The sequence below is a fragment of the Gambusia affinis genome, linkage group LG24 (assembly GCF_019740435.1).
Source record: "Gambusia affinis linkage group LG24, SWU_Gaff_1.0, whole genome shotgun sequence".
Classification (NCBI taxonomy): domain Eukaryota; kingdom Metazoa; phylum Chordata; class Actinopteri; order Cyprinodontiformes; family Poeciliidae; genus Gambusia; species Gambusia affinis.
In genome coordinates, this window is record NC_057891.1 from 11,345,648 (window position 1) to 11,371,399 (window position 25,752).

General features: G+C 41.7%; 3 protein-coding genes across 14 annotated transcripts in view; all 3 read left to right on the forward strand.

Moving 5' to 3' along the window:
- The window catches only part of lancl1 (LanC antibiotic synthetase component C-like 1 (bacterial)), a 48,873-nt gene extending 42,165 nt beyond the window's left edge, over window positions 1-6,708 (forward strand). For 2 of the 10 annotated variants that reach the window (XM_044109898.1, XM_044109902.1), the window contains exons 2-11: window positions 1,674-1,769; window positions 1,879-1,973; window positions 3,388-3,510; window positions 3,591-3,708; window positions 4,047-4,257; window positions 4,351-4,645; window positions 4,720-4,902; window positions 4,986-5,162; window positions 5,298-5,370; window positions 5,819-6,708. In XM_044109898.1, coding sequence (XP_043965833.1) covers window positions 3,424-3,510; window positions 3,591-3,708; window positions 4,047-4,257; window positions 4,351-4,645; window positions 4,720-4,902; window positions 4,986-5,162; window positions 5,298-5,370; window positions 5,819-5,895 — 1,221 coding nt within the window. In that variant the 5' untranslated portion in view covers window positions 1,674-1,769; window positions 1,879-1,973; window positions 3,388-3,423 and the 3' untranslated portion in view covers window positions 5,896-6,708. Of the gene's footprint in view, window positions 1-553; window positions 704-801; window positions 871-1,577; window positions 1,770-1,878; window positions 1,985-3,024; window positions 3,294-3,387; window positions 3,511-3,590; window positions 3,709-4,046; window positions 4,258-4,350; window positions 4,646-4,719; window positions 4,903-4,985; window positions 5,163-5,297; window positions 5,371-5,818 lie in introns of those variants that run through there. The other 8 variants (XM_044109903.1, XM_044109896.1, XM_044109897.1 and 5 more) reach the window with 8 other exon arrangements.
- A 1,771-nt stretch (window positions 6,709-8,479) lies between these two features.
- mylz3 (myosin, light polypeptide 3, skeletal muscle) lies at window positions 8,480-10,699 on the forward strand. The gene is made up of 6 exons (XM_044109907.1): window positions 8,480-8,618; window positions 8,841-8,868; window positions 9,563-9,706; window positions 9,788-9,958; window positions 10,032-10,109; window positions 10,181-10,699. Exons 1-6 carry the CDS (start codon window positions 8,616-8,618, stop codon window positions 10,207-10,209), a joined length of 453 nt encoding a protein of 150 aa, XP_043965842.1. The 5' UTR covers window positions 8,480-8,615; the 3' UTR covers window positions 10,210-10,699.
- Window positions 10,700-13,197: 2,498 nt separating this feature from the next.
- Window positions 13,198-25,727, forward strand: LOC122827218. Of its 3 annotated transcripts, none has more exons than XM_044109911.1 (14): window positions 13,198-13,561; window positions 13,655-13,749; window positions 13,842-14,310; window positions 14,412-14,480; window positions 15,691-15,737; window positions 16,580-17,106; window positions 22,390-22,443; window positions 22,879-22,934; window positions 23,085-23,299; window positions 23,414-23,685; window positions 23,781-23,903; window positions 24,129-24,270; window positions 24,730-24,776; window positions 25,109-25,727. In XM_044109911.1, exons 3-14 carry the CDS (start codon window positions 13,907-13,909, stop codon window positions 25,358-25,360), a joined length of 2,208 nt encoding a protein of 735 aa, XP_043965846.1. In that variant the 5' UTR covers window positions 13,198-13,561; window positions 13,655-13,749; window positions 13,842-13,906; the 3' UTR covers window positions 25,361-25,727. The 3 variants fall into 3 exon arrangements, with proteins under 3 accessions (XP_043965846.1, XP_043965844.1, XP_043965845.1); XM_044109909.1 differs by having other exon boundaries at window positions 13,658-13,749; XM_044109910.1 differs by having other exon boundaries at window positions 13,198-13,749.
- Window positions 25,728-25,752: the final 25 nt, after the last annotated feature.

The following is a 25,752-nucleotide window of genomic DNA, read 5'->3' on the forward strand; positions in this document are numbered from 1 at the left end:
GGTTTTACAGCAGTTGGTTGTTGTAAAAGATTTTTTTTTTCTACAGTTTATGGTGAGCTGACCAGCTCCTGCCGCAGCAAAGGTTGTTTTTTTGAACGTTCTCCTTGAAGCAGCAGCAGGTATTTTCATGTTTTGGGAGACTTCTCCTATCATCTTGGAGTTCGCCTTCAGTGTAAATTTGCACGGGAGACCAGATTTGAATTTCAATTCCCCTACACTTCATTTCGTTCATGTTTGTTTGGATTGCTTGAGTGTTTCGGTTTTCCAGCCCGGAAACCCGCTGCAGAGTGCTCTAAGTTTGTTCCCCAGTAAACTAAGTGACAGTATTTACCTTTGTTTGCTGTGTTGCGTCTGTTTGCTACCATCTCTGATAAGAGACTCTCCTGTGTAGTAATATTCCTCTGCTCCTCTTCATCTTCATCCTGCCGTTTTTCTCCGTGCTCCGTGTCAAATGACTCGACTTGTATCTGTCTATCACCTCCCTTTTATCCCCCAACCCCCTTCCGTCCTCCTGACAGTTGACTGGTATGGCAACAGCAGACTGGGAGTATTTTTAGCGCGTCACAGATGGGGGGGCCGTGGCAGCGCCACCGAGACCAGAATGTTCTTTATCTCAGCTGTCACTCGCTATTCTGCCGGGTTTTTCTCTCTCTGGACCAAACATGGATGCTGTCCACTTGGAGAGGGAGATGAAGGAGGAATGGTGAGGGGGGTGGGGATGAAAATGAAGCTGAAATTTATTACAGCAGGTAGTTTGTAAATAACCAAACTGGTTTATGTTCTGCAACATGTCCTGTTCAGAGTTCAACTCCAACACATGAAACTGAATGAAGTCGCCCCCTGCTGGACAACTCTGGCTGAAGGCTGGAGGTGACTTTGACTTTGCCTCTGAAGGGTTTTTGATTTTATTTCTTTTTCTTGTTTTCCCCAAAGATTGCATGGCATGATGTGCTGCTCTTTGAGATCTTTTAGCCTACTTCAGCTTGTCAGACAAGTTCTGTTTGAGAGATTTCTTGACTCTACAGGTCGGACACTTGAAACTGAAACCAAATACTAGTTAAAGTGGTGCTGATTTTTTGAGAGAGCTGGGTTTGTCTGGAATGAATTCAGGAATGACATTTTTAGATTTTTACGAATTTTTTTATATATATATAAAGGTTTGAAGTGACCTAGTCAAAGTCTGGAGTTTAAATCGGATTGAACTGCTAAGAAGAATGTGATGTAAGAGCATCATTTGTTACTTTACATAAGTAGTCAGACTGCTTTTAGATAGCTTTACCTTTAATAAGCCAGTATTTGAAACTGATTTTAGTATTTATGTATTACTTTAAACATGAGAGATATGAATTTGTAATTAAAAAAAGAAAAAAGCACAGCTTTTTCAGCTTTGAAAATGAAAGAGTTTTAACTGTGTGTGCCTCAAAGCCTTTGTGGGGACAGTTTTTATAGAAATTACTGACTGAGGGCAGGGGGATTGTGAAACATCAACATCTTTATGTTGTAAAGTCAGGTTGACTCCTTTCTGTTGAAAAATAACAGCTGATCAATAAATGGATCAAACATTTTTCCTCCTCCAGAGGCAGAGAGGGAGCGGAGCCGCTCTCTAATCAAAGCGAAGGTCTTCCTCTGAATCTCCCTGCTGTTTCAGCCTCATTTCCATCCCTTCCCCAAAGGAAACGCGCGACGGTCCAAGTCCGACCTTCACCCCGCAACCCCGGACAGCTGATGTGGAAATAATGGCGCCGACGCAGACATAAAACGGCAGACAGGTAAACAGGAAAACACAAGGAGATGATGATGATGATGATGATGATGATGATAATGGCGATGATGATGATGGAACCATCTAATTGTCAGCTTCATTTGCGATTTTCAAAGGCAAGGTCGCCCGAGTCATCAAGACTGGGAGGCATTGAAGCACAACAAATGGTTCCGGATTAAGACACTAGAGAAGAAGTCACAGACAGTCCAAGGTCTGGTTAAGGTGTTTATATCAGAAAATAAGCAACGACTTTAAAGTCTGCATCAGTCTGCATCGCTGTTCTTCCTTCCAACCTTCATATCTTCCTCTTTCCAAACCTGGAAAATGCTGCCATAAATTCCAGGGTTTTCCAGACTGCATAAGAACAGTAGCTAGTCACCAATCAGCAGCAACCCTGCATCTCCATAGCAACAGAACTCATCGTCCCCCAGTAAACCAGGCTGCTATGATCTTCATCATGTCATTTCTATGTGTTTATCTGTGCTCCAACAAAGTTTATTATTGGGAGTTCAGCATAACAGTGATTATATGATTCCAATAAATAACTATAAAAGAAAGTGAACATGGAAGAAATGCATTTACCTTAATTTACTTGTATCACAAGTAAATCCAGTATTCTTTCAAACTCTTCTGGACTCAAGAGTTGGTTAGTAACTACTTACATTTACCCAATAACATTTACTTGAGTAACTGTTTTGAAAAAAAAAATACATATATATATATATATATATATATATATATATATATATATATATATATATATATATATATATATATATATATATTAGGAGTAGTTTTACTATGCTGTAGTTTTGTGCTCTTATATGAGTAAAATTTCTGCATTCTCTTCCCACTAAATGAAGAACAAACATGTTTTAACAAAAATCTCACCAGACACAAACACATACTTGCAGTTTTTGTTAGTTTCATAAGTTTAATTTTGAAAGAAACTGATCTGGAAACATTTTCTTTTGTGTAATTTTGTTATTTTTTTGTTACTTATGAGAATTATTGTCATTTTGGTTCTTAAAATATACATTTTACCATCTAACTTTACCTTTTAGTCTGTATGCTTTTTTTACTCTTACTTGAATAACTTTCTGGATAACAATTTTTTACTTTTACTTGAGTAAAAATATGGTGAAGCGCTACAACTCTTACTCGAGTACAATTTTTGGGAACTTTACCCACCTTTGTCTGGGCTTCACAGGACCCCTGTGGTGATGTTTTGTTGTAGTCAGATTTGTTGACTGCAGTACTTCTTCTTCTGCAGTAGTTGGCAGTAGCGAGTTAGCATCTCAAGAGCTACGTCACAACACAGAAAGGCTGCACAGCAACGCTGCAGCATTGGGAGGGAGGTTGCTTGTTATGTGAATAAATTCTATACTTTCTTTTCTTTTTATTTACATTTAATAGTAGAGTATTGGTTCATTTTATTGCACTCTGACTGTATTTCCTGCGCCGCTTGACGCTAGCATTATCTCCGTGGCTAAGCTAAGTAGTAGCAGCTCCGCTAGCATGGACTGTGTGGGTGTGTAGCTCTGCGCAGAAACCAAGTGGTGTTTCTGTGGCTTCATGTTAAGTATTTAACGTGTTCATTTTTTATTCTTCTTTGTTCGATGTAGATATAAACGCTTCCGGCTGTTGTATAGATAGTGAAAATGGACACGCGAGCTTTGAAGAATCCATATTATGACTATGATGGGAACCCAGCTTCCACGCAGGCCCTGTTTGACTCTCAGGGAAAGGTAAGCCGCAGATGGATGCGGGGGATACACGCGAGCTTTGGTTTGCTGCTCATTATTTAAATCCTTATTTTCTCCTCCAGCTCACTCCGGCGTTTGCCCAGAGGCTGAGCAGCAACATCAGCGAGCTGCTGGCTGTCATGGAGAATGGACTTAATTCTGCTGATCCCACAGACTGCACCGCTTACACAGGCTGGGCAGGTGAGGGAGGAAGTGATACTGATGATGACAGAAGCTGCAGGAATATAGGAAACACAGTGCATTGTGATTGATTCTGCAAATATCAGCAGTCAAACCAATCTGTACCAACTGTCCAGCATGGTAGTGGCAGCATCATTCTGTGGGATTGTTTCACTACTAGTGGCAGCCTCATGCTGTGAGCATTTTTATTATTTCCCTTGCAGTAAGCTAATCAGAATCTGTTACGGAACCAGTCATGTTTCTGTCCAGCATGTCTGGACTAAACCCGTCCGTATCCTGGCTGTTCCTTCAAGTCAGCTAGCAGAGGCTAGTGATGTTTGCTGCCTGTTTCCCTGCAGGCATCGCTTTGCTCTACCTGCACCTCCACAGTGTCTTCAAAGAGGCCTCCTTCCTGCAGAGGGCGCTGGAGTATGTCACCCGCAGCCTGAAGCACCTCACCCATCGCCATGACGTCACCTTCCTGTGTGGAGACACCGGGCCGCTGGCCATAGCTGCTGTGGTCTATGCACGCCTGCAGAGGGTGCAAGAGGCAGAGGACTGCATCAACAGGTTGGGACAGGCTGGACCCAGGACTTGACATGGTAGCAGGTCTGGACTGCAGGCTGTGGTCTGACCGCTGTGGTTCTGCTGCTCTGCCTCCAGGCTGCTTCAGTATCAGCAGGCGGTTCTGTGCGGGTCCAATGGGTTGCCGGACGAGCTGCTGTACGGCAGGGTGGGCTTCCTCTCCTCCCTGGTGTTCCTGAACCAGCAGCTGGGTCCGGACCGGATCCCGCTGCACTGCATCCAGCAGGTCAGCGAGGCGGTTCTGGTGTCGGGCCAGCAGCTCAGCAGAAAGCTCCGCCTCCAGAACCAGAGCCCGCTGATGTACGAGTGGTACCAGGAACAGTACGTGGGTGCCGCCCACGGCCTCGCCGGCATCTACTACTTCCTCCTGCAGGTAGGACACAGGTCCTGTCCCTCACCATGATGCTGCCACCGCTGCTGTGGTTCTTACTGTGTGTTCTGGTCCAGCCGGGCTTCGTCTCGTCAGAAGAGCAGGTCCTGCGGCTGGTGCAGCCCAGTGTGGACCACGTCTGCCGCCTGCGCTGCCCATCTGGGAACTACCCGCCCTGCGTCGGGGATGACCGGGACCAGCTGGTGCACTGGTGCCACGGCGCCCCTGGGGTCGTCTACATGCTGCTGCAGGCCTACAAGGTCAGTTCACCCTGCATGCGCCCTCTAGTTTTGGTGTTCTGTGGCTGCAGGCGCCTTCTAGTGGTGGTGTGCTACTGCTGCAGGTGCTGGGCAACCCGCGGTACCTGGAGGAGGCGCTGCAGTGCGGGGAGGTGGTGTGGCGCTGGGGGCTGCTAAAGAAAGGCTACGGCCTCTGCCACGGCGCCGCCGGCAACGCCTACACCTTCCTGGGCCTCTACCGGCTGACGTGGGACCCCAAACACCTCTACAGGGCCTGCATGGTGAGCACACCATGTCCACTTCTACTTCTTCTTCTGCTCTGACTTTGACGTGGACCTTGAGTTTGGTTCAAAGCAGCTGCAGCAGTCAGACTCACAGCGGCCGCTCCCAGCCCTCTGATTGAAATGTTTCTGCAGTTTGCAGATTGGTGCATGAACTACGGTCGCCATGGCTGCCGGACACCAGACACCCCCTACTCTCTGTTCGAAGGTACGAACCGCAAAAATTAGTGTGAATGGTGCATAGAATATGTTACTGTAGTTTCATATGTTAGTGCTAGTCTAGATGCTATCATTAGTATATCAGCTAGCCTTAGCTTTTTGCTAATTGTCGCTCATAAGCTGACTGTACAGTTTAGCTTCGTAAACATTGTTTTGCACCATTTCTAATACTTTCTGTGTGAGGTTTTTGAACTCACTGAAATTGTTCAGTGAGCTCCGTAACAGTTTTGCAGGTTTCTACTGTCTTCTGCTCCTGTCTTTCATGCATTTCTTTCAAGTCTTTTTGGTGAAAATCGCAGAGGCATTTGAAGTCAACCGCAAAACATTCAGCTTACAGCATTCACACTGCATTTTCATAGGAATTCGATTTTTTCTTGTCCGTCTTCTGTTTTGATTTTTTGCTGTTAGAACTAGAACATGTTTCCTTCTGGTTGCAGGCATGGCGGGCACCATCTACTTCCTGGCAGACCTTCTGCAGCCAATGAAAGCCAAGTTTCCAGCTTTTGAGGTGTAATCCCCCCCCCCCCCTCACTCCCCACACCTGTGCAGAAACAAGGCCTGCTGTCGTACGCATGCAGAGACGCATCATCTTTAGTCCCGCAGCACAATGTGGCGCTACGCAGACCATTCTTGTTCGTTTTTAGTTGCCAGAATACAAATGGGGGGAAAATTGTTTCTAAATGTTCTAAAGTCTTGATTTTAAAAACTAAGTTGTATATTTTTCTTTTGCCAAATTGTAATAACACTTTAAAGGCTCTACTTGTAAAGCAGCAAAGTTTCCTGTAATTGCAGTACCAGCGAGGAGAGTCCACCAGGTGGCAGCAGAGAGTCATTAGGGGAAGGCGTTAAAGTTGACACCTGGTCCCAACATTAGGGGTTTATTTCACAGCCAGATCGGTTTAATAAACCAGAAAACAAACACAGAAATGTGCCAGATTTAATATTAAAGCTCATAAGGGGAAAATTAAATATGACCCAAACAACCTAGAGCTTTTTAATCCGTTTTGATTGAATATTTGTTTCAAAAAGTTGAGTTTGTTCTCCAGAAACCCGTCTGTTTTGTGGTTCCGCCGTGCAGCAAAGATGCAGTTACTGCAGCAGAGGCTGTAGAAACCCAACACGTCTTGCAGGACAGCAGGTAAAAATAGAGCTCATCTGTGGCCCGCAGGACGCGCCTGCTGCTCCTACCAATGTCCTCTAACACTCGCCTTCCTGCTGGACCCCAACCGCTCTGTTACAGTGTGAGGAAATATTTGTAAATATGAACTGAGTTGAAATGTGTCTGTTCCCATGTGGTCAAAAGAATCAATAAAGTTTGCAACATTAACATTGAATATTCATGCAGATTCTGGTTTACAGTAGACACTAAGTAAATCCTTCATTGTCTGAAAATAAGGATTTCTGTGTGGATAAGTATGACCACTGATTGTCCATCAAACATTTACTTGTTGTAGGTCAGACCCAGGGAACCAATAAATGTTTCTCACCAAAAAAAAATCAACTATTATCACAGAGATTAGATATTAAAACACAAAGGCTGTTTTGGGAAAAGCCATAGAAAACACAGAGAATATTGAGATCTCTCAGTCAACAGGATGTTAGAATCTCCATTCAGTCAGCTTTTCTCATAAAGTCTAAACCTTTTCATAGACCTGATGAGTGATCAACTTATCTCTTGTTCAGATGAGGTTCAGAGTAGTTTGGGTTGTCCTAGGAAACTCTTTTCCTGCATTTTTAGATACAAGTTAAAGAACGTCTCCAGATACCCTAAGACACATCGTGGCCGTTCTCCTGAAGGGGTTAATCACGGGAGTCTCCTGGTGTCTCTGGAGGAGCTGCAGGAGCCAACAGCCCAGGTGGGAGAAACTTATTTCACTGTAGAAATCTTTTGAAGTTTGCGGCAAATCAACACACAGGGGCAGCAGCATTATGCTGTGGTTGATCTTAAAAGAACTAAAAAGCTGGCTGTCTCAAGAAAACAGATAGAGACTTGTTGCAGTTTCCAGCCTGTGGTTCTCAATTTAAAATGATAAAGAATGAGCTAATGTTTTAAATATTACTGTAACAAATGCTGTTTTCCTTGAATCTTTCATATGATGAATTAATTTCGCATGACAGAATGACACTAAAAGTACTAGCGATATTGTTTTAGATTTATTTTACTATCAATAAATTGGAAACTGCTTTATCTAACTTTCCATACATTTCAACATCCCACTTTCTTCAAGTTTTTTTTATGTCTTAAAACCTAAACACATATAGAAAATGGGGTTCTTTAAAAATGACAAATTTTCTAAAATATTTATGAAAAGATGTGTCTTTTTTTCTGAGGGTCATTTAACATTCATGTCATGTAAACAAGTCTGAATAAGACAGACTGAGAAAAAAAAAATCTGGATTTTAGGATTCTAAAGGTTGGACACCCCTGGCCTAGTCAAAGTCCAGGTAAGAATCTGTAACAAGATTTGAAAAGCAATGATTAGTATCTCTGAGTGCAAGTATTGTAAATTATTATTGTTCTGCCGCAGAGCCCATTAGGAAAGGGAAGGTCAAAGGCCATTTCAGTGTCGTAGAACATCGATGTTCCCTCTGGACATCATGTTCTCTGGCTGTTTATTAAAACCTAAAGAATCCATGTTGTTCTCTGGATGACTGTTGGGTTTTACTCTGCACCTATATGGAGGATGTTCTAGTTCAGCTCCAGTTTGGCTCCAGTCTAGCTGCCAGGTTCAGCAGCTCCATACCTGCCGGAGAGCAGCCAACGTTTCGGCAGCTTTTCCCCCTGCCGTCATTTCACCATATGAGGAGGAGAGTTCTGTCTGATTTAAAAATACCACCTAGTAACCGAGCTGAACGGGTCAGCGACCCGTCTGGAGACGGTCGATGAGTCTGCCGCCTCTTCCCTGCATCAAGAGTCTTCCAGAAACATCTCCAACTACAAGTTTCATAATTTAACCCTTTCCCAATTAATAGATCGTCATAAATCCAATCTCAGGGTCTAAAAATAGCCTTTCCCCTTCTAAAGGCTCTGAGGGGAGACGGTTCTGCTTTCCCTAAGAAAGTTAAAGATGTCCCAACGTGTCACCCGATCCCTCCTCCCTCGCCAGGAGCTGAGTGACATCACATGCCGAACATAAATAAGGGGGCTTTGACCATGGCTCAGGACCACTCTGTCTCGGGACTTCAGCTTCTCTTCTCCTTCCTTTCCGCTCCTCCGTGCTCCTACTCTCCAAAATGGTGTGTTGGTGATTCTGGACGTTTTCAGTAGGGGGGCGATGGAGTTTCTTGGTCTGGATTTACTCTCTCAAAAGTTTGTAGGAGAATGAAAAAATTGATCTGGTCATCAGGGATTTAAGAAATAACCAGAGTCAAGAAATCCATCACCTTCAGCTTTATTTGGAATGAAATTGCTTTATTTTGTTTCTCATGTGTTTGTTTTTGTGTGTTTTTATACGACAGACAGAGTTCACACCGGACCAGATTGAGGGTAAGTCCAGAAGATGTCCTTAACTTCATAAATATCTTCCTGTAATCAGGTCATTTGGTTGAGATTTTCACGTTACCGGCCCAACGAGTGGCAGAGTCAGCTGTAGAAGATTCCAACGTCTTGTCTTTGGTTATCTATTCTAAGACGACCTAGCAGTGTCTTAGACGTGTTAATCCCCAAGTCAAAGGTCAAGATCTCATCCCTGTGGTCACCTGTTGAAAGATGTGTCCAGGCAGACTTTGTCCAGTGTCCAGGGTGTTTTAGTCCGGTTCCAAGGAGGCGTTGGTAACGCCTCAGTCAGCATTCTTAACCCAAGTCTCTATATGGCCTTGGTGTCTCTGTCAGGGTATATCAGTTTGCTCCAAGCAGGAATGAGGAGGGGTCAGGGTGGGGTGGTACAGCTGTTGCTGCTAGGCAAGTATAAATCTCTCAAAAAGGTCACTTTGAGTTCCTCATGGGCTTGGTAGAGATGACAAACCTTTGTGTGGCCCCTGGTTTTCCTCTTCTCTGCTCAGATACAGCTGTCACATCCAATTAGCCACGAACAATGGCAAAAGCATGCAGCTCAGAGTACTTAATCTCTCAATCCTGCCTGGTTTCACACAGCTGTCGCCTACAAGAATGTTGTAGTCATAGAAAACCCAACGATGAGTCTGAAACATTTAACTCAAAGGATTTTCTTGCCTTCCCCCAGACTTCAAGGAGGCTTTTGGTCTCTTTGATAGAGTTGGTGACAGCCAGGTGGCCTACAACCAGGTGGCCGATATCATGCGCGCTCTGGGCCAGAACCCCACCAACAAGGACGTTAACAAGATCCTTGGCAACCCCTCTGCCGATGGTAAGAGGCCAGATGTCTTCTAGAGAAGTGCCAGCTGTTTGTCTTGTGTTTCCCTAACATGAGTGCGATGTGAACCAACAGACATGGCCAACAAGAGGCTGAACTTCGACGCTTTCCTGCCCATGCTGAAGCAGGTTGATGCCCTCCCCAAGGGAACCTACGACGACTACGTTGAGGGTATGCGTGTCTTCGACAAGGAGGGCAACGGAACCGTCATGGGCGCTGAGCTGCGTATTGTGCTGTCCACTCTGGGTAAATTTAGACGCTCACAGTTTGCTTAGCGAAGTAGAAATTGAGACGCTGACAGAACCTTGTGCTTCCACAGGAGAGAAGATGAATGAGACTGAGATTGATGCCCTCATGGCCGGACAGGAAGATGAGAACGGCAGTGTACACTATGAGGGTAAGCCATTTGTCTTCCAGGTTTGGTTTTTATCGTGACAGGACGCTAATGATCTGAACTTCCTCCTTCAGCTTTCGTCAAGCACATCATGTCTGTGTAAGAGGCCGGCAGCAGCAGTGCTGAAGAAGCTGTAGCTCGCCTACAGACCGCCCAGCAGCGTTCAGGACACCAACGCTGTTTTAAAGACCAACCAAGGAAAGACAAGGACTATGTACAAGGGATGTTGAAGCGAACCCATCTTGTTGTTTATTTTGTTTTCCTTTCCACTTCGTCTCAAAACCTGCTCTCTCAGGACATCGCCTCTTCGTTGTAGACCCCATCACTCCACCTCTGCTCTCCCCCCCGGGGCGTGTCGCCTCTCGCCACATGGGGTGAGGAACGGGGGAGAAGGGGTGACCGCTCACCAAGTGAGGGTGGATCCCTCCCTTCCCACCGCCACCTCATTCAGTCCCATCATCACTGGCCCAGCAATGCCAAAGGAGCTGGAGAAACGATGAGGACAGACCGCCAGAAGATCCCGCCTCCCTGAAAAATTGTATTTATTTTCACTCTGAGTCACTTCAGAATAAACTTTTCCACCGTACATCCCACCTGGGCTGATCCTTGATCTTTCATTCCTCTCATTCACAGCTAGAGGTTTCTCTAAATTACTGCATATCTATTGAGTTCAAGTCAAATCTCACAAATAATTTTACTTAATCTTGTGAAATATTAGTAATTACATATATTTAACCCTATATGATAATTAAGAATAGATTGATTTTATGCCTTAAAATTAGTAATAAATATTCCTTAATCATGTAAAATATTCAGTAGCATCCCAAAGTTCTACTGACTCCTTCTTTAAACGAGGTTCAAAATTAGGCCAGACTCATTCTGTTGATCTAAATGTGGAAAATTAAAGCTTATAAGGGTTCAGGCTGTACAGTCTAGAGCAGCCATCTGCAAAGAGCCATATTTGAGTTCCGTTTAGTTCAGTAAAACTTGTTTAGAGCCACAAATGATACATAGCTTGTCATTTTTGATGAATATTTACAGTTCGAAATGTATCTTTGCAAGAACCACCTTTTTATTTTTAGGCTTTGGAAGGGAGGAAAAGCTAAAAAGAAGTTTGCAAAGGTAGGATGGAAAAAGTGTGGACAAAATATTTTTTTAAAAAGCACAAAGTTTCCAATCTAATACTCAGACAATAGATGTAAAACACCACTGGTACTTTTTGTCTCATTCTTTTGTGAAAATGAAAAAAACAACAACAAACAAACAGCTAAACCCTGCATTTGTATCACCTCATCAATATTTATCAACTTTTGATCATTTCACATCTTTATCCTTTTCAACCAAAGATTACTCATGTCACGCTCCAATGATGATGATGTCGTGATTCTCAGTTGCCTCAGAATCAGTGGCGCAAAAGGTGGCTATGCAGCGTATGCAACGCATTGGGGCGCTGCACTAGAAGGGGCGCAAACACGATGTAGGATTTTTTTTTCCCCCAGTCAGCATTTTATATACTTAACAACTGTTTGTGTATGAAAAGATCAATAACAGAGGAACAGCACTGATTAGGCGCCCCTCCCCTCCTACCAGCCACTTTCCCCTCCCATACAGATAGCTTGGGCAGCGGCGCGTTTTTTTTCTTTTAAATTTGTAGTAATGCCTCGACAACTCCGTGGCACAAAACAGAAAACGGAAGAGGGGGAAGGATAAAGATGTTGGAGAGACGAAGAAAAGCTTTTCAAAGTGGTTGAAAGACAGAATGTAAGTAATGTCAATGTATCAAGAAGAGAGTTGTAAATATTAAGGTTAGCTTAAGCTAGCCTAAAATGACAGGTGGTTGTCCAATACGGGACGCGATTTATTCCGTATTGCTATAAATGTCTGATAGACACACCTGTCACACACATCTCAACAATAAGTGTAATAATAATGACCAAAACAAAACACGGGAAATATTAGGGTCATATAAATTGTCGTTGCGGGACCTAAATAAGACCCCACGAACTGACGCTGTTGTCATGGTTACCTAGAGACGGACACTACGCAGCGTCTTTTTAAAATGTCCACCCGATACTACACCGTCTTTAGAAATGAAACCTCTGGCAAAAATAGACTGTAGTGGGAAGACACAGGCTAAACAATCACAGTGAAGTTTAATAGGAACATTAAAATAAATGTGTCAGTGATATTCAGTGGCACCCAGTGGGTTTGATACCAGACAGAATGGGTCAGGAGAGGAACCGCAGAACCTAAAGGACCAGACATCAGTCTCTTCATCCCTCAGTCATTTTTTGAGACCAAAAAATAATATAGATGGCCATTTAAATGAACAAATTATGCAAATAGATTAATAGTAAATAAATATTGTGAAGAGAACATTAAAAACGTTTATTACGATTGTGTAGAAAAAAGTTGATATCTTTTATAAATAGTGTTTTGTGGTCAATATTATTTCAGCATTTTATTAATGTGGATTGCCAGTTTGGATAAGGCTTCCTATCAAGCTATAAGGATGATAGAAAACATGCTAACAAAAACCTGCAGCTCATAGGAGATTCTAGACACTGGCTAACAGAATTTGACTCACTTGTACAAGTTTACAAGTTTATGTCTGGGGGTGGGGGGAGCGCCGGTGAGATGTTCGCATCCACCTCAAAAATATGTAGCTGCGCCCCTGCTCAGAATATTATTGAAAAGTTCATTGATTTCAGTAATTGTTCCATCACCAGGTGAAACATATTGTATAGATTAAACAGACAAAGACGGATGTTTTAGTAGTGTTAGCATTTTTCAATTTGGTTTTTTTTTTGTGGGGGGGGGGGGGGTTCCCCTTTGGGTTTTAGTGACGTTCTAACATTTAAGAGCTCAAAGTCGGTCCTCTATAGGACCAGCATCCTGCATGTTGTAGTTCTCTCCCTGATGGTAGCAACAACCTTTCCAGCATGTCAATGTTCTTCTTCGGCCTTCTAATGAGTCATCATTGGATCCAGGTGCGTTAAACCAGGGAGAGAACTACAACATGCAGGATGGCGACCCTTGAGGACCGACTTTTGGACACCCCTGATTTAAACAGTGGTAACCTCTCTTTTTTCTGCTCTGTTTAAACCCGACGAGAAAAGTTATTTTCAGTCAGATCACTTCTTAGTCTCTGATTTGTTCTTAGAGCTGAACAGTGACTAACTAGGTTGCTCTAATTAAAGAATTAAACTGAGGAACACAAACAGCTGAAGGTCCTGACACATCCTCCAAAAGTCGTGAGGAAAATAAGTTGTGGTTTAGAAAAGAATGTGAGGATCCTGAAAAGTTTCTTTCACGTGAAGTTTATGATGTCACCAGTTGCTTCCTCAAGACTCCTCCCCTTTCGTGTTTGAATTTACTTTCGTTTCCTTTTGTTGTTGCCGTTTGATGGTGGGGAAAAAAAGCACAAAACTTGTGGTCATTAGCTCCAAATAAAGGTAATGTAATCAGTTCTTAATGTCTGATTCTGCAATCAGGGGATAACTGTAGATGCAGGGTTCCTGTCAAGAGTAAAGCAAGTTGTTGTTCAGCAGAGGGCTGCCCGTCCAGGAAGTGGAGAGGAGCCGCAACTCTTCCCCGCTGCCTTCCCCCCTCCAGGCGGCCTGACACGGAGCGGATACCCGCTGTAGGTCGCCTCGTCTTGACATTCACTCCAGAGCTCCACGACTAACTGCAGAATGGCCTCTAATGACACGTTTTTTTCCTGATCTGCACCAGTCAGTGTTTTTTAAAAGCGGGAGCTTCAAACTGAAGATCTGATGAGTTGACGTGAATTCAGCGCCATGTATCTCTGGGCGAAGAAAGAGAGGAAAGAACCAGAGAGGAAAGAACCAGAGAGGAAAGAACCAGAGAGGAAAGAACCAGAGAGGAAAGAACCAGAGAGGAAAAAACCAAAGAGGAAAGAACCAGAGAGGAAAGAACCAGAGAGGAAAGAACCAGAGAGGAAAGAACCAGAGAGGAAAGAACCAGAGAGGAAAGAACCAGAGAGGAAAGAACCAGAGAGGAAAAAACCAAAGAGGAAAGAACCAGAGAGGAAAGAACCAGAGAGGAAAGAACCAGAGAGGAAAGAACCAGAGAGGAAAGAACCAGAGAGGAAAGAACCAGAGAGGAAAGAACCAGAGAGGAAAGAACCAGAGAGGAAAAAACTAAAGAGAAAGTGGTTGGAGAGCCCTTTAAGTGGAAAAATGTGAGATCACTACCTCTAAGATCGCAAGAATTTCAGCAGAGAACAGACTTTCTACACCCGTTTGCTTCATGGTTTCTTTGTGTCATCAAATATCTTCACAGACATGGAAGTAAAAGGAAAACAGAGCTACCAGATGTTGAGAGGAAGAAAGTCCCAACTTATGAAGAAAGGTGAGCTGTTTCTAAATGTTGTGGTGTAAAATGTAACTGAGTCCGTTTTAAAATGTTTATCTTTATGTAGCAGTCAGTATGGGTTTTGTAAAATAAATAAATACTCCACTTCAATGGCCTTAGTGGCAAAAATATCTGTCAGAATGGAGAAGAAAAATAACCGCAGTGAAGTTGGCTTCAAGTTGGATATTCGGGCTGTGCGGCGTTTCGCTCAAGTTTGATCCGATTTATGAAGGCTAATGTCGGCAAATTTCAAAACCAAACCCTCCTGTCAAACAAATGCAAATTGTCTTGTGATCAACTGACACAAAAAAGTGGCAATTCATGCCATTCCATGAAATATAAATATTTGATATAAATATCAAATATTTTAAGTCGTATTCAATATTTTAAACAATTTTAATATTAAATATAATTGCTGATTTTGAGTCAGTAGGCCCAACATGTTACATGACCTAGAAGCTATTGAAGAATAAAATACTAATGTTTGATTAAAAAAAAGAAAAACCTAAAAAATAAAATATGACCTAAAACGAAATAAAAATAAATGTGCCTCATCTATAGAACAATTTCACAGTGATCTTGAGTCTATGGGGCACACCATTTGGAAGCTATTGAAAAAAACATGATATTATTTAAGTGATCTAAATATGGTGTGACCGGACTAGCACATGAAAGGCCAGCTATTTAGTGATAAATAATCCAAGATCTGACTGGTGTAAACTGTGGAGTACCACAGGGGTGAGTCATTGGACCAAAACGTATTTACACATCCATGATCTTGATTACATACATAGATATTCTGTTGAAAATTTGACACATTTGTTGGATGTAGTTAAAAAGGATTTGAGTATCATAAAAACATGGCTGAATGTAAACAAATTATCAGTGAATGTTGATATTTAGCAGTGCTGATTGGGTTGTATCTATCTGATGACTTGTAACGAAGACTGAGACACATTGGTTTCCAAATGAAGTTGTTTCTTAGGACTTTAAGAATTGCTGGAGTCGTCACCTTAGCAGATTTTTTTTAATCCTCTCCACTTGAATCGGTGCAGTGGTGCTAACAATGTTTTGGATTTCTACCGTAATTCTTTACTAGCAGGACGTTCTCAAAACGCAACGAGAGGTCTGATGAAAATTAAAAACGGAGATCATATCTCTCCTGTTTTAGCTTCCCTTGATGATCTGACCCTCCTCCTCCTTACAGGACGAGATTTGCTGGAGTCCATACGTTGAGAGACAAACTAAGGAAGTGTAAGTATTTAAAATGGCTCACATTCAACCATTACACATTGAGGAGTCATAATCTAACCCTAGTAAAGGCTGGACTACTACCACTCCACAAAATGCAGATAAGATTGTCGGCCCCTGCTGGCCAGGAGGAGTGAATACAGCAATCTGCTGGATTTCCTTAGAAACGTCAGAAATAATGAACTGAACTTGACTGTATTGTTTGTTTACTAGGATCAGCTGGGATGGAAATGATTGGACTCACTGTTTTTGTTTGTTTGTTTGTTTGTTTTTGCTTTTATAAAGTACCAACGATATGTAATGAGCTGTCGTCGTATAAATAAACTGAAATGACCTTGTACTACTCCTACTCGCCAAACTCTTGATGCACCATCAACAAGTTGGATGAAAAGCAGCTCATAGAAATCTCCAGCTCACGATAGTCTAGCCTTCAAGATTGCCATATTTCTGCCCACCACAGAGGCTTCACCCCCCAGAATACACCAGTATGTCTGTCCATCCATCCATCCATTCAAAGTTTCAGACAGCGAAATGTCCTGGTTTGAAAACCAGACTGCACACTGAGCTTTTAGAGCTCGCTTTTTTGTTTGAGCATCATCTGATTCATTTGAGTATTTATTTCCAGTATTTATTGGAATGTAGTGAGTATCTTTGATACCTGCATCTGCATGTCCATTTCATAATTAATTTCAAGGTAGCTCCAACACTAGTCAGAGTGAAAAGAGTCTCTAATCTTCACTCGTTTTCTAAATCTGTGTCTATGCCACTGTAATATAATATCTTTAACTTTTAGAACGTCTTTATGCCTGGAGCTGAATTGTGTTTTGTTTTTTTTCCCCCTTCAGATTCCTGCAGTCTCACCTTTGACTCAAACACAGTTCACAGAAAGCTGAAGCTGTCTGATAACGGCAGGAAGGTGACCCATGTGAGCAAGGCTCTGTCATACCCGTATCACCCAGACAGGTTTGACGGCTGGTGGCCTCAGCTGCTGTGCAGTGATGGTCTGACTGGTCGCTGCTACTGGGAGGTGGAGTGGTGCGGAGTGGTTTATGTTTCAGTGAGCTACAGAGGGATCAGAAGGAGAGGATACAGAAACTGTATGTTTGGCTGGAATGACCAGTCCTGGAGTCTGAGATGCTGCGATATTAATAAGAGTTACTCTGTCTGGCACAATAACAAAAGAAAACACGCCTCCTCTGGCTCATGCAGCAGAGTAGCAGTGTATGTGGACTGTCCTGCCGGCATCCTGTCCTTCTATAGAGTCTCCTCTGGCTCCCTGGTCCATCTCTACACCTTCAGAATCACATTTACTGAACCCATCTATCCTGGATTTGGGTTCAGGATTCCAGGATCCTCAGTGTCTTTATGTCAAGTTGAGTACAAAATTTCCTCCTATTAGAAAACACATGGTGACACTTTATTTGAAGGCGTGTGCAGAAGACTGACATGATACTGTCATAAATATAACGCCTGTTATGTACCTGGAGTTTTCATGACTGGTTATGACCATTATCAAGAATTCTGTATATAATGACACTTTTAATGGACTTTTAATGTAAGTTTTAGTACAACTTTGCATTAAAAGTGTCATTATTTAACAAAAGACATATAACAAAATGTTGCGTTTTCTTGTTCAGTACTCATGTTTGACAATGAACCACACTTCTTTTGTTAGATAGCTGTGTTCACTTTATTGCCAACGTTCCAGTTATCGACATCTTCACTTCTTTGTTTATTAGAACAATGCAGTCTACACACACGAACTTGCTCTCACTGCCCCCAGTGGACAACAGCAGTACAACATGCACATAAACAGAAAGTGACAGGATGCAGAACTTACAACTGTACCTTTCAACGTAAATTAGAATGCATGAACATATAACACAAAATAACTCAAAGACAAGTTAAGATGAGAACATATTCTAACACCCTCCCTTGTTCTCATCTTCTTTACCTTCAAATACTTAATGTCCAAAAAACCATCCTTTGAATTTCAGGAATTTTGCTTTTGGTGCAGGTTTGGTTAAGATATCAGCAACCATATTTTCAGATGGGCAGTACACCACATTTATTTTCCCTTCTCTCAATGCATCACGTATAAAATGATACTTCACATCAATGTGTTTGGATCTCTGTCTGTTCACAGGGTTCTTACACAATGCAATGGCCCCTTGGTTATCACCATGAAGCGTTGTACAGCTGTACTTTTTGCTATCAATACCATTTAAGAGTTGACTTAAATGTAGACTTTCTTGTGTAGCAGCTGTTAACCCAATGTATTCAGCCTCACAGGTGGAAAGAGCCACAGTTGGTTGTTTCTTGGATTTCCAGGAAATGGCTGGACCTTGTGACGTTAAACTAAAACAATAACCTGTGGTGCTGCGTCTGTCCTCTACTGAGGATGCCCAGTCAGAGTCACTGTAGGCTATGAGGTTCAAGTCTTCATTGTTTTTCTTGAAACTTAGTTCATAGTCACAAGTACCTTTCAGATACCTCAAAACATGTTTAGCATTCACTAAATCCTCTGTCATAGGTTTAGCTAAAGTCTGGGAAAGTTTGCTCACTATCCAACTGATGTCTGGTCTGGTGCAGGTCATGGCATAAATCAGACTACCTACTATCTCACGATAGTCTGTAGGATTCATTATTTTTGTTTCATCGCAGTCACGATTTTCTTTGTGATCAAGTTTTAGTTCGCATGGGGTGGATCTTGGTTTGCAGTCCAACATTCCATATTTTTCCAACATTTTTAGGATGTACTTCTTTTGGCTCATTTTTATTTCATCTTCTTTTTGTTCAAAATGAATGCCTAAAAAATGTGATATCTTGCCTAAGTCCTTCATGTTGAACTTTGATTTCATTGTTTCTTTGAAACTGTCCAAAACATCAATGCTGTTAGCAGCAATGATCAAGTCATCCACCCAAATGAGCACAATAACCGTGTCATTTTCTGTTTGTTTTCTATACACACAATGATCAACTAGGTTCCTTTCAAAGTTGTTTTGTTCAAGATGATCATTCAGGAGTTTGTACCAATTTCTTCCAGATTGTTTTAATCCATACAGAGATTTCTTTAATTTATACACACATTTCTGTCCTGTTTTTGTTTGTTGTTCAAACCCCTCGGGCTGTTCCAAGTAAATTTCTTCGTCAATTGGGGCATGCAAATAAGCTGTTTTGACATCCATCTGATGTACTTTAAGGTTGTTCTGAACTGCTATCTGCATTAATGCTCGCACTGATGTTATGTTAGCTGTTGGAGCAAAGGTTTCATGGTAGTCTATACCTTCTGTTTGGCTGTAGCCTTTTGCTACATACCTAGCTTTGAAAATCTCTTTTCCTTCCTTTTCTTTGAGTGTATATACCCACTTCCCTCCAACTGTGTTCCTACCCTCTGGTAGAACGCTCAGTTCAAATGTTTCGTTTTCTTTAAGAGAGTCAATTTCGTCCCTCATTGCCTGTCTCCATCTGTCTGCCTGTGGTGACTTCTGAGCCTCACTGAATGTTTGAGGGATACCAAGCACAGCCCTGTAACAATGATCAACAGTTATTTGTGTTGCATCTTTAGTCTTAGGATCTAATTGGTAATCTTCAAGGTATTTTGGGGGTCTTTTCTCTCTTTTTGGATAACGATCTCTTTGCTTCGTTTGAGTTTGATCACCATCAATTTCACTCCCAGTGAGATCATCTGAAAATTCTGCATTTTGAGTTCCTTGAAGAGTAAGTTCCTCTTTGTCACTTGGGGTGACATTTTGGGTAACATCCTGGGTTAAGGGTGTTACATCATGTCTGTTTGCCTGCATCGTGTATCTATGATCCTGGATCCCTTCATCCCAAATATCTGTCTGTGTCTGTTGGTCAACACCATTTTCTTTGATGAACCTTACTAGCCTGTGTCTGGAAACTTTTCTCGCCTGTGGGTGGTACACCAAATAAGCTGGGCTGTTCTTGCTGTACCCTAAAAACAGTCCCTTTTCCCCTCTTGAGTCTAATTTCTTGTGGTGGTTGTTGTATGAGTAACACTCTGATCCAAATACCCACATGTTTGAAAGATTGGGCTTTCTTCCTGTCATCAAGAAATATGGGGTGTTTTTGGTTCTGTTATTATAACATCTGTTGCGAATGTGGGCAGCACACTGAACAGCATATGGCCACAGTTCTTTAGGTAAGCCCTTTTCTGATAACATACACCTTCCCATTTCAAAAAGCGTTCTCCACTGTCTCTCTGCTTTTCCGTTTTGGTGTGGGGAGTATGGTGACGACGTTTCATGTCTAATGCCTTTATCTCTGAGTAGTGTTTGAAAATCATTACATGTGTACTCGGTACCATTGTCTGACCTAAGACACTTAACATTACCATAGGGTGCACAGTCTGCCAGAAACTGCTTTGTTGCCTTAGTCACATCACTTTTGTTTTTCAGAAAATAGACTGCAATAGATCCTGAGAAGTCATCAGTAAAGGAAATCGCATATCTGTGTCCTTCTAAGCCTGTAGGGTCAATAGGTCCTGATAGGTCAGTATGAACCAACTCTAGTGGCTTGCTCGTTTTAACATCTGACTCTTTGTTTCTGCTGTTGATAAATTTCCCTTCTGTACAGATGTTACACTCCATTTTACTGTTGTCAGTGACTTTCATTCCCTCCACCACATTTTGTAATTTCATAACATCAGCCATGTTACAATGTCCTAATATTTCATGCCATGTTTTCAGATCACAAGCTAGCTTCACTTTATCTCTGCTCATCATGTCATTTAAGTTTTCCTCAATGCATCCTTCATTATTGCTTTTCATTCTGAGGTAATACAGTTTCTCATGAGCCTCAATAGGGAACACAGTACCATCTTTACTCAGCAGTTCATTCTGCCCATCTGTGAATGTTACACTGGCTCCATTGGCTGTAGCTGATATCACAGAAAATATGCTCTGTGGGTAGGATGGGATGAATAAAGCATTTTTCAGAGTAACTTTAACATACCTCCCCTTTGAGTTCAACAGTTCAATCTGTGCATCACCACGCTTCAGTGCAACATTGTTCATCTTCTTTCCATCTGCCAGTTCCATGTAATGTCTACTTGGGTCAAAAGTCTTGTCAATTCTTGTGAACAACTCTTCATCAGTGATAATGTGTGATGTGGCTCCACAGTCCACCATTATTCCATTAAGTCTGATGTTGTCAGACAGAAGATTCCGGCTGACTTTGAATACCATGGTCTGGTCCTCCTCATGGTTGTCCTGCATGTCTGAAGTCTGCTTGGCATCATCTTTCCGTTTCGATCTTCTTCTGCATGTCTCGTCACTGTGGGTTGTACTTCTGTGGTAGCTGCACCATTTTGGCGCGGTCTTTTGGCGGCAGTCTCTCGCCATGTGCCCGCGCTGTCCACAGTTGTAGCAGTTTATTGTTGTCATGTCCACTTTCATTACATTATCTGACTTCGGTTTGCTTTCAAACTTTTCTGTCTCTTCATAGCTTCGAAGTCTGCTCTTAAACTGAGCGAACGTCAAATCGTCACTGCTCTGTGTTGTGTGAATAGCAAAAGGTTTGTATGATTCTGGGAGCCCCTTCAGAATCATTGCTATTATTAGTCCGTCACTAATAACCTCTTTTGCATTTCTCAGAGACGTTATCGCTTTTTCAGCACGTAAAACATAATCTGTCACTGTTTCGCCGGGTTTCTTTAGTAGGGACGTGAGCTCTGTGTAAAGGGCGATGATCCTGGGCTTACCCTGGCTGGCGTAATGTCCGCGTAGTATCTGCAGAGCTTTCTTCCCATCGTCGGCGGCATCTCTCATCACCAACGACAGGCTTTTATCATCGAGGACCTGGATTAGTTCCGCGTAACATTCCGCGTTTTTCTCTTCGTCTGGGTCCGCGGTAGATAGGATGGTGTCTTTTAGGCCTAGCGTTCTTAAGTAAGCGAGGAACTTTACCTCCCAAAGTTCGTAGTTGTTTTCGTCTCCGTTGAAAACTAGTCTGTCCCATCGTCCTCCCGTGCGGTGCCTGGGCCCATAACCTGTTGCGTTTTCTTGTTCAGTACTCATGTTTGACAATGAACCACACTTCTTTTGTTAGATAGCTGTGTTCACTTTATTGCCAACGTTCCAGTTATCGACATCTTCACTTCTTTGTTTATTAGAACAATGCAGTCTACACACACGAACTTGCTCTCACTGCCCCCAGTGGACAACAGCAGTACAACATGCACATAAACAGAAAGTGACAGGATGCAGAACTTACAACTGTACCTTTCAACGTAAATTAGAATGCATGAACATATAACACAAAATAACTCAAAGACAAGTTAAGATGAGAACATATTCTAACAGGTTATGACCATTATCAAGAATTCTGTATATAATGACACTTTTAATGGACTTTTAATGTAAGTTTTAGTACAACTTTGCATTAAAAGTGTCATTATTTAACAAAAGACATATAACAAAAGTCATTTATGAAGACTGGTTCATGTATATCAGTCTTGTTTATGACAGTGTCATGTCAGTCTTACACACACCCCTTCAAACAAAGTGTTACCAAACACATTATTGTGTTTGGTAACACTAATGATCTACATTATTTCTCATGTCATACTTTTTAACTATTTATTTTTACATTTCAATATTCAATTGCTAAGCTGTAAATTTGATTGTCTCAGGATTTAAAGCCCAAACTTGTGGAAATGCAGACAGATGACTCAACGTTGGTCGAGGTGAGTGTTGCCGTTTAAAAACATCTAGCAAAAAACAACCATCAATCTGAGACAGGAATAATCCCATGTTTCAAAGAATTCAAATCAGTTTCAATGGCACCAATAGGTTGGACAATTCAAAGAAAGAATGTGGCATTAAAATGATTTAAAGGTTTATGAATCATTGCACCCACACTGCTACTTCAGTTCCAAAGATGTGAAAGAGAGAATAAACATCTAATGGTAAATGTCCAGTACCTGAGTATTGCTTAATCCAGTCCAGAGGACTCCAAAGCTTCTCTGTCATTCAGTCAGTCACAGTGGAGAGATACAGCCACAGTCAAACATTAGACAACACACACACACACACACACTCAGGATAAACATTTGGCTCAGATTTTGTTTCATAACTTTAGATTTCAATAGAAAATATTTGATGTTGTTTGTAAATTTCAGGCTCCGTCAAGCTTCAGACCCCAAGTGGAAACTGACAATTGGCAGGTTTCATACAGGTAAACAACACTGTTGACTTTTTCACTCAAAATAATTCTGAATATATTTGATGTTAACATATAATTTTGTGTATATTTCATACTTGATTATTGGCTCAAACCCAGCTATTGTTCATTGTTGTGTTCATGGAGTCACTTTGTGTGTTACAGGTTCCAGTGTCCAGGTCCGGGTGTGTTCGAGTGCGCTTTGACTGGTCTGGTGTTTGTTGTGACCCAACCGGCCAAACTGTGTTACAAGATCATCCAATGGGATGAAAGCATCCTTCAACCAACTGGGAAGGTCCCTGCTGGGCCCCTGTACAGCATCAGCTGTTCTCCTGAAGCAGTGTGTGGGCTCCACCTTCCACACTGCCAAGATACAGACAGTAAGTTACAGAACTTGTCTGATTCAGAGTTCTATTGATTCTGCATTGTAAACCTGTGAAATCTGAAGCTGCTGCTGTAAGCAGAAATCAGTGTGTTGGTGTGTTTGACCTCAGTGTTGCCCAGTGAAGGCCTGCTGTCTGTGGTCCATGTTTTCTCTGATGGACTGAACTTCCTGGAGCCACTGAAGATCACTGACACTCATGTTGTCGTGAGGATCTCTGACTTTTCTGCGTTTGGTCTGGTCTGGGACTTCTTAAAGAGGTTCATAGAGAGAAAGGATCCGGTACCAAGCCAAGTGCTGCTGTACCTCGGACCTCTGAAACCGAGAGCTCGGAACCAGAAGCTCTACGTGTTTCTGCTGCCCAGAAACATCCCAATGTACGAGGTATGAATAATAATATTTACAACAAACTATGTTATTAATAATTTTTAATATGATTCCTCACATAGTTTATTGTTTTCTGGAAACTTTCTTTCCAGGTCAGCAAAGACCGGAGGAACTGTAAGTTCATCAGCTCCACTTCCAACTGCAAACTCATCAAAGACCAGAGATACATCCTCACATGTCCAAGAGCTTCACAGCTCTATAAAATACAACCTAAGGTGAAACTTAGTAGTAGAAATGCTTCAGTGTCTCAACAGAAGCTCCACTTACCTTTATAGACTTGTTCTTTCATGAACTGCTTAATATTTTTGTTGTATTTTAGTTGGGGACAAAGTAAAGTTTGTTGAATGAAAAAAATTAAGTCACAGTGGGATGTGATGGAGGTGAAACAAAACGCTCTGATAGAAACATGAACAAACTTTCTGACTGTTTTCTGTTTTTAGAGCGCAGAGTTCGACCTGAGCTTTGGAAATCAATACCACCCAACATTTGAGGTCCGTCTTCCCATCAACACAGAGGAAGTGGTGATAATAATCAAAGATGAAGCAGAAACAGTGGTCTGGGAGTACGACGTCGATCTGGCAGGTAAAGTCTCCTGTAAAAATCTGTATTATTTATCTTTATATCTTTAATTAATTTGGAAACGGATATCTTGAATGTGATTTAGTTTTTAACCACTAGATGGCAGCACGCAGTTCGCTAACAACGATGAGAGGACAGAAGGATTAGACAGAGTTCAGGAACTGGAAGCTCGTCATTATTTATTTTTTATTCAACAGCATTGAGCCGTTTTTGTTACTCTGAGGACGTTTTACTAAATGTTACACAAAATAAAAAATAATTCAATTCAAAAATCCTTTATTGATCCCAAAGGGAAATTCAAAAGTAATTTTGGTTTGAATTCAGAGTAGTGATTGGCAAACACACACACATTGGTCTCTTAGCAAAAGGAAATATGAACTATGTGTATTTCATGATCTTTATGCCTTTGAGTTGTTTTAGTAGATTATTAGATAATGTTTTTGTCCTGCTCTTTCTGACCAGGTCATTCAGAAGATGACGTCCAATCAGGTGTCACAGTCCAGTCAGAGGTGAGCTTCTTCTTGTTCTCAGTTCATAATTATTTCAGACTTACTAACAAGAAGAGGAGCATAAAACCAAGATTTCATAAGTAATCAATAAACTGGTTAGGCATTTTTAGCAGGCTGAATAATTCAGATTTTTAAGCAAAAATACACAACCTTCTTTTCTTAAAGGATGGAAGTAGTCAACCATAGAAGTTCTTATTACAGCAAAATATTTAAATATAAGATTCTGTAACCATCCTTTCATTAAAGCGTTCCAAATGAGAGACGTAGGATAAATAAACCAATCGACTTGTCCATTTCTGTTGGTGGAAATTCCCTGTTTTGATCCCAAACAGAGTCCTAACCTCAAAGTAGATCTGCTGAACATCCTGGATGAGCTGAATGAGGAAGAGTTCAAGAGGTTTAAGTGGTTCCTGAGGAACGGACAGCAGACCAGTGGCTTCAAACTGAAAGAGTCTGCAGAGAGACGGAAGGTGGTGGACCAGCTGCTGCAACAATACAGCCCTGAAGAAGTTCTTCAAGCTATGAAGAAGACATTAAAGAGTATGGGCAGGAACGATCTGGTGGAGCGATTACAAAAACTCTAGTTAGTTGTTTATCATACAGTCATGATCATGTTTGTTTCAGCCATTTTGATGGTTTCTATCTGCAGGAGGTGAATTTACATTTTAAACGTCTTTGAAATTTTTAGATTAATCTTAGAAATCTTCTAGAAACAACTTGAAACTATTCAACTCTTGAAAGTCAGAAATTTCCATGTTTTTTGCTAGAAATTTTCTAAGGTTAATCTCAAAATTTGAGGGGTTTTTTTCTTGCAACTTTTGGAACTCAGGAATTGACATATTTTTTTCTTGAACCAATGGCAAAAGTTCATCTACTAGCCTGGAAAATGATTTCACACAAATTTAATTTCATTTTGTTTTTTTATATCAATAAATAATTTGTTTGTATGTGTGTACTTCTAATTGACATCAATTAG